The 8,211-nt window shown below is 45.1% G+C and overlaps 1 protein-coding gene across 3 annotated transcripts; it reads right to left on the reverse strand.

Moving 5' to 3' along the window:
* Window positions 1-467: 467 nt before the first annotated feature.
* Window positions 468-4,162, reverse strand: LOC140257151 (arylamine N-acetyltransferase, pineal gland isozyme NAT-3). Of its 3 annotated transcripts, none has more exons than XM_072346201.1 (2): window positions 4,004-4,146; window positions 468-2,366 (listed from the first exon to the last, which is right to left on the reverse strand). In XM_072346201.1, the coding sequence occupies exon 2, from the start codon at window positions 2,363-2,365 to the stop codon at window positions 1,493-1,495; it is 873 nt and encodes a 290-aa protein (XP_072202302.1). In that variant the 5' UTR covers window position 2,366; window positions 4,004-4,146; the 3' UTR covers window positions 468-1,492. The 3 variants fall into 3 exon arrangements, with proteins under 3 accessions (XP_072202302.1, XP_072202301.1, XP_072202303.1); XM_072346200.1 differs by having other exon boundaries at window positions 468-2,370; window positions 4,004-4,139; XM_072346202.1 differs by having other exon boundaries at window positions 475-2,673; window positions 4,004-4,162.
* Between the last annotated feature and the right edge of the window lie 4,049 nt (window positions 4,163-8,211).

Raw genomic sequence — 8,211 nt, forward strand, 5'->3', positions numbered from 1 at the left:
TCACTGTTTGCCCTTCACATGCGGCATCTCTGGGGCAGTGAGCTTAACCCTTTAGCCTTTCCTCTGAGCCAAGAAACCAACCCAAAGCATAAGAAATAGCCAGGCAAGGGTTAAGGAGCTTTCAGGCCACAGCTTCATTCCTCCTGCAGCCAACTCTGACCATCTCCTCCTTCTCTGCTCAGTTATGAACCCAGTAGATCCTGGGCTGGTTACTGCTGACCATCTGCACTGTAGGGTACTGCTGCCCTCTAACAATCCCCTTTTTCTTCTGCAATTCAGTGTGAGGTTGACATCTCATTTCCCCATAGGTTATGGGGAGCCTCACATGCTCTCTTGTATACAAACACATACAGATGCATTTGAGAGCTACCTGTGTCTCTGTGAAATGCCTTTTAAAGGTGCTGAATAGCAGCAGCTTTTGTTAGCTGTAAATTTCTAACTACAGGAAGCTGCACAACAAACAGATTGAATACTTCAACTTCACAATTCTTTTTATTTAATTGTAATTCACTTACATTATTTACTTAGTTGTAAGTAAGTGCATAGTTGTAACGCTTCTGTGATTTGTACATAAAGGAACACCAAGCATCATCTCAAAGGGCAAAGTGATTACATCCGTGTAATTTCTCATGCTCAAAATCTTAGCCTTTAGGTATCTGATTAAGATTCATCGTTTCTCCTTATATCAATGTAATTAGTATCACTACAAATAGACAAATACATACGCTCTGGAAAAACTGACTGTCAAGCAGTAACATTTGGCATAGAAGTGACATTCTTGTATGAGGAGGGTGCATTCCCAGCAGTCCTTTCCTGGGTGCTCACAAACGAAATCCACAGGAGATGCTTTCAGTTTGAAAGCTTTGGTTATGTTGCTGAGGGTACAGGAATCTGAAAGAAGGCAGAATTATCTCCTAATACTTCTCATCACCAGTTTTAGGCCACAAAATAGCCCCTCGGTGAGCATTAGAACTGCTATGTGAGAAGGTGCTATGGGTGCAGGAGCACAAAGGACAGGCTTATGGCTTATGGTAGCAAATGGTGCTGGATGTCTTTATTTTCCTGGCTATTGCATTTCATAAAATAGTATGGCATCAATTTAAGATGTGGGTGTGATTTTGTTTTTTTCCCCAGGTGGCAGAGCTGAGTAATAAGGAAAGGGACAAACTGTTCCATCTCCCTGCCCTGCTGCTCTGGGTTAGTGAGAAAAGCTTTTAAGAGATGAATGGAGCAGGGAATGGGCAGCATCTGCTGCCAGCTAAGCACAAACAGAAGGGGAATGATTGAGCAAGGAAGAAATTATTTGTACCCAAACCAAGCAGGGATGCAGGAGCAGTTGTGAAAATCAATTTATTTTCCAGATTCATGCTAATCTGTTCTGCCTTACACAGGGGTAAATGGAAGAAGAAAGATTAACCTTTAGATTCTTGTCAGGAAGAGGGGGGAGAGTTGCACATAATGCCACCATATTGAATTATAATTCAGGCATGAGTTAGAACAGAGACAACCTGCTTGTATTGATGGGTACAAATTTCTTATCTAACGTTATATTGAATTTCTCCTTCAATGTTTTCTCCATTTCTTCATCTGCAAGGATTCTGATTTCCACCAGATCCATGTTATCCTTATAATTATATTTGATCTCAGTAAGTTTCCACCCAACGAGTGCCCGGACCCCATCGGTGGTCTGCAGGCTGCAGATGGATTTTGTAACAAATAGTGAGTCTGGTGCAGTCTGCAGGTGCTGATTTCTGGCTCTGAACTCTTCTATATCTCGTGGCTGGAGGGTGAAGAGATAAACTCGACGGCAGACTTCTTTGTCCGTGTTATGAAGAGCAGAGTCGCTGTGGTTGGGAACGTACTGCTTCCGTTTCACCTTCTCAAGGTACCAGGTCCCATTCTCTTCTAGGAAGCGGAAGATGCCGGGCGTCTGAGGCTGATCTTTCCCTGAAATCAGCTCCATTGGCTGCCATAGCTGGTAGGCCATCCCAAAACCACCATCCACAATGTAGGATTTGTCATGAAGCACCACTTTTAGCAACAGATGATCAATGTCATCTGCATATGCATCGTGCTCTGGGAAATAAACGTTTGCTCCCAGAAGGGTGACATTGTACCCTAGGGTTTTCAGGGCCCAAGATAAGAGGTTGTTGTTCTCCATGCACCAGCCCCCACGTTTCTTCCTCACAATCTTGTCGTAAGTGGCTGCTAGGTCCAGCTTGATGCTTTCCCCACAGTGAATGCTGAGGTTCTCAAAAGGAACAGCTCGGATGTGGTGCTGGAATATTTCCGTCAAGGTTTCCAGGTCCAGTTTATCATGGGAGCCTTGGTAAGAAATTCTGGCAAAATACTCCTTGATGTCCATGCTGCCTTTGAGAAAAGGGTGGAAAAAACACCATAGTTTGTGCCAGAAGTAATGGAAGGATCTTCCTCATTCGTTATAATGATGACAGCCCCATTATGAACAACCCACTCAGAAGAGGAATGGGGTTTGACAAATGGCCCTATCCAAGGCAGCTGAATGCAAGTATTAGTGCTGGGGGAAGCCAATGGGGCACTGCTGATGAGCACAAATGTTATTTTTAATTGTTTCTTTTACAGATGTGATGAGAAGCTCCAGCTGTGTTAAGCACATTGCAGCAGAGAGTTCCTGCCCAGCAAAGCTACAAATCTCTGTAGGAAGGAACAAAAACAGTAGCAGCTCTGTTTTCCTGCTAGAAATTAGAGGAACTGAGACTCTCCAGCTCTGAACTGCTTTACATGTGGTTTGACTCAGCAAAGCAGAAACAGAAAACAAACCCTCCCCCCCCTTTCCCTGCAGTGCAATCCAGAGCATCTTTGTCAACCACAGCTGAAATTAATCTGCTTGCCTTTGGTGTTGTCTCCATTCTTCAGGCAGGATGTATCTGCTCAGTACTGGTGGCAGCAGATGTAACCAGGAACACATACCTGGCTTTATGGCTGCAAGCATTGCCCTCCCCATGCAATCTGAAGCAGAAGTTGTAGCAGGAGCCTGCCTTTCATGATTCACAAGGGGAAAAAAGCATTCTACAGACCTCAACTCTTTGTGGTAAGGTGGCAAGAAATGGGGTTTTAACGAGGCCACATACCTTTGTTATCCCACCCTGGCACCACTGCATCTCAGATGGCTCTGAATAAAACCATGAGAAAAACTCCAACTGTTGCAACAGGGGTAAGTTCTTGATATGATGAAAAATAGCACACAGCAAATTGCATGGGAGTTTTGGAAAGATAGATGCAGTATACATGCAAAAGCAATGAGAACAAGAGCTTTCTATCTGGCAGAGTGTCCTGGGAGAAGCAGAGGGATTTCCCAGGGTGGCTCTGCACATTTAGGCTCCAAATGTTCAGAAATCTGTCACTGTTACACCATGACAGGTATATGAAATTCAACCAGCAGGCCTGAGTTATCAAAGACAGGGTTAAGAGCATCCAGTCATTATTCTGGGCTTTCTCTTAGTTTAGCTTCTGACTTATTCCCAAGCTTATTGCCAGGGCATCGCAACTACAGGGCTGTTAGTACTTGGAGGTGGGTTTAGCAGAAGCAGAGTTCTTGCAGTGGGAGCTTTAAGCCAGTATCACCAGCTATGAGCTCCTGGCCCCTCACCCCCACACCCCCTTTCTTTTTTCCCTTCCTTCACTTTGCCAAAGTAGGTGAAACATTTACATTAACTCAAAGGGAAAAGGTTGGTGTTAAAGAGTTTATCTGTCTTCCCCGTCTGCTGCTTGTGGTTCCTTATAAGGCCCTTTCAATAGCTGAATCTGAAGTAAGTCAGATGGCACAAATGCTCAAACAAATGTTAGAGGCTGATAACCACGTAAATAATCTGTTACACTGACACAAAAGGAGGCATTGGGAAGCAGCTGAACGTTGCTCGCTCTGCTGTTACACAACCTGGCTGTTTCTGCTGTCAGACGTTTCTCACTTCCTGGTTAGGAAGAGCTCAGCTGCCTGAATTCAGGGGTTAAATAAAGGTCTTACCTGGAAAATCAGTTCAACTGCAAACGGATCTCCTGGGCCTTGTGTGTGTGGGGGGGTTATTTTAGGCAAAAGCAAGTGGCGAGGCTGGCTGTCCTTTACTTAGCAGGGGGTCGAGGACTGTCCAGCTCCCTTCCTGGGGAATGTCCTTTCTCTCAACTTGCTTCCACCCGCCTCTGTCAGATTGCAAAAGCTGAAAGAGGAGGGGAATAAAAAAAAGAAAAGGGTGGAGCACAAAGAGCAGTAGTGAGCAAACAAGACTGACAGCACTGACTCGATCCACATGCAAAGCCTGGTCTTTATTAGAGCAGAGGTTGCCTGACACTGTCATTTGTCTCACGCTGCCAGCAGCAAATCTTGGGCTAAGAAGAAAAGGGGCAAGCTTTTTTGTTTCGATATCTGACCAAATGCACGTGAGTAATAAATACTTACCCTGGTACTGGCTTGCTGGTTGTTTGGGTACATGGGAAAGAATCCTTGCCTCCATTCTGTCTGAAAAGCAGCAAGATTTCTGCATGGGATCTTGCACCTGTAACCCCCTGCCTCAGTCAGCACACACAATAACTTTAGCGTTTACTTAATTCACTCGTTTTCATTTACATGCTTTTTTGCTTTTGTTTGTTTGTTTTCTTATTATTACAGCAAACTTCACAGAATGAGATTTCACAGGAAAAGGCTGGGCCAGCAATCTGCCTGCTTTGAGCTCAGCTCAGTTTAGCACCTGAGTATGCTAGGGTAAAATGAAGTGCAGACACATGAGGAACTCCATCCTCTCAGTGTGCTTCACATTGCTTTTCTCTGCACTCATGTTGCTTGCATTCTCCCAAGCTAGGACTTTTACTTCCTTATTAATTCTCAATATATACCGATAGACTCTTCTGTGTTAATTCCCTCCTTCACATTTAGTATCACTAGCAAGTTTCATTCAGGTATTGACTTATTGCGATAATTAATTAGTAGAGATGATAAATCAGACTGGATGGAGATGCCTGTGGTAACACAGCTCCACTGCCATATCAAAATGTGCCTCTTTATCATCCCATCAGCATCTGGTGTTTGATCCAAACAGACAGAACCAATGCCCAAGGTGAGAGATGCTTAAGGAACAGGTTAGGTTACCTGACTTTCTTGGGCTTCTCAGGTCACGTACAACCTGATTAAAAGAGAAGACTCATATTCCCTAGGTAGAGCTTGCTGTACGTAGGCTATTCCATTCTCTTGTCACATATGCGAATTCAATAAAGGGCAGCCAAAAACCAAGCAGGTTCACTCAAGCACTTGTAGTGCTTGTGGAAACCATACCAAGAAGTCCAAGGTCCCGTCGCTGCATTCTGCAAGAAAACCCAGACACAACCCTTGCCCAAAGTCATTGCTCCTCAAACCTTTAAAACCAAGCATTCTCATCCTACCTGCTTGCACCCAAGGAGGTCAGAGGGCTGAAAGGTAAGTTTCCTGACCAGGAAGCCCTACCACAGACTGTTTCCATATCAGCTTTGTGACATATCATTGTGGCTTATTCCAGGCTTGGCAATAAAAGAGCAATAAAATGCAATTACTGCTCATGTATAGCGTGTCCATGATATGCCATAAAGCCTCACCTGAGTCCATCCTCAGAAGTGACAAAGGGCAAAGTCCAGCCCAGGTCACACAGAGCACTTGACCAGCAATGACCTGTAACTCAATTTCCCAAACTTGGCAGGAGCTGAAGCTCCTGGAGCATTTTCCAGAAGAACATCAATGTAATTTACACAGCTTTTATTTATTTATTCATTTCAAGCTGCCGACAGCATTTAATTTGTTACTGAAATCTTCCTCTCATCCTGACTCTCCTGAGAGGCTGCATCAAATATTCCTCCCCACTTTAGCAGAGCATTACATGCTGCAGTGTTTGCTTGGAGCAATGAAAGCATTAGGCACCCTGGCTGGTGTCTACTCACCGTTAAGCAGCTCCCACTGTAGTGTCCTCTGCGATGGGCTCTGTAACAAAGTAGAGATTATTACCTTATGTTAGCTGGGTGCTTAATATAGAAGTGATGTTGTATTCTACTCATCTAGATGGTCTGGGGAGGAAACTAATAGAACATTTGACGTGTTTTAAATGGAATAAAATCTTAAATTCTTACAAAACTTCCAGTTATTCCATCCTGCTGAGCTCTGAGTGGCTGCAAAATGAAATGCTGTACACCCCAAGCTGAGCAGTGTGCCCTATCCCACCATTTCCAAAGGGATTTTAATACCTGTGAGCTACTCTAGTACATGAGTACTAAATAATATTCATGGCCTATAAGCAATATTCATAATGGTAGGACTTACTTATGCTTTGTATTCATTGTGTTAATATTACACATCAAGCAGCTGTGGCTACATACCTCCACTTTGCATCCCTCACGTGCAGTCTGGGTGCTGCAAGGAGTCCTCCTCACGGGACAAGGGAGGAGTCTGCAATAGCAGCAGTGACTTCTGCCCATGGAAGGTAGTAGCTGTGCTTGAATTGCTTGGCTTTCTCTTGGCATGAAATAGATAAGATCTGTTTTAGCATCTCTGCTATCTAAGGCGTCTTTCTGAGAGCTGGCGAGAGTCAAAAATCTCTATTCTGTTAATCTTTACTCTGCTAATATGGGGTTTTTCACACAAGCCAACACCAGACATGCTAATGCAGACCAAGACCACTCTGGCCTGCAGTGCCTTCCGGTCCATAGGGTTTCAGCATAAATCTCTGAAATGCAAGTGGTTATAATTCAGTTCAATTCCATTACAAAGGGAACAATAAGCCTTTCTACATGAATGGTTTTATCTCATTTTAAGCGTCTGCTTTGATGAAAAATATATCCATTTACACGGCTTTTATTTTCCCATGGATCATGACTGCTGTGGTGGACAGGTCAGGGTTGGATCCTCAGCAACATGTGTCCGCAGCACCCTGGGCCATCCTACAGTTCCATCCAGCTCCAGCGTGAATATGGGGAAGCAGAAGTTGCCCTCCATTTCACAAGCAGCGATCACACCAACATGTCCTTCTCCATCTTGCCAGCACTGAGTGGAGGGGCAAGATGGATGTTGTGCTGAAGGCTGTCTGCCACCCAGAGAAGGGGCCTGGTGGCCATAAGGTGGGAACTGGGAAGGAACTGAGCTCATGTGTCCCTTGGCCAGACCCAGCTGCTCATGACAACCTGTCCCCTAGCAGTCAGGTGCCGGGCTCTGGCCAGGAGCTGCTGAGCATCCTGAGTTCTAGCAAAGGCCATGCTAGTGGAAAAGAGGTACCAGACAGGTAGGAAGGGAGCTCTTTCTGGGCTGGGCAGGCCCTGCCCAGTCTCATACTGCATTATTGGGGTTACGCCATTGGTAAGTTCACGTCCCTCTCCTCAACACCAGCTTCTCCTCAGCACAGCCTACAAAAGCACTTCTCAAAATGCTCCTTACCAATTGGAAAGTAAATTCAGCATCAGTGAAGTCACATGTAAACATTTTCAAAGAATACATACATCTAACCAGAAACAAGATCTGAAAACATCTCTGCCCATGGCCAGGACATCCCCATCTGCAGCCACCCCCTTGTGGGTGGCTAATTCTCTTGTGGAGTCTATCCCCATAACCACTGTCAGATTTCTCTCATCCAAACTAATGGAGCTTGGGGGCCCTCCTGCAGCCTTCTGCAGCTCACATACCTGGTGCTGCAGGTGCTCAGATGACAGTTTCAAATCTCAGCTCTGCAAGAAGCACACAAGCTCTCTCCCCCCTCCCTCTTTCTTCATCTGACCATTGCATCCACCATCTCAAAGATACTCTACTGCCTTCCAAAATCAATACACAATATGCCCCCAGAGCACCTTTGGAGACCCAGGGCGTTAATCTTTCTCTCTTCATTTTAACATCCCACCTAGACACTGGATATTTTCCATTCTCCTAGCTTTTTTGTGCAGATATATGCACTCCCAAGATTAAGCAGTTAATAATTGCCATCGTGTTAAGCTGTAATTGCTGAAGGGAAGTGTGACAGTGTAATGTGTAATGGGCCTCGGCAAGGCTGGCTGGACCCTGAGCTGCTTTCATTTCACATCTTCTAATGAGAGCTGTCGGTCACGCTATCAGAGCCACACAGGGCATTTCCTCACCTGCTCCTCTGGTTCAGAGCTGCAGTGGGCAAAATGGGCATCCACAGCAGAGCCCGCAAGCAAAAGAGGTGGTGAATGAGGCAGTACTCATCCCTGAAG

This window comes from Excalfactoria chinensis, chromosome 11 (assembly GCF_039878825.1).
Source record: "Excalfactoria chinensis isolate bCotChi1 chromosome 11, bCotChi1.hap2, whole genome shotgun sequence".
Lineage (NCBI taxonomy): Eukaryota > Metazoa > Chordata > Aves > Galliformes > Phasianidae > Excalfactoria > Excalfactoria chinensis.

What these genes read in the sequence shown, in the direction of transcription:
- LOC140257151 (XM_072346201.1), bottom strand. Translation starts at nt 2,365, where the DNA reads ATGGACATCAAGGAGTATTTTGCCAGAATTTCTTACCAAGGCTCCCAT.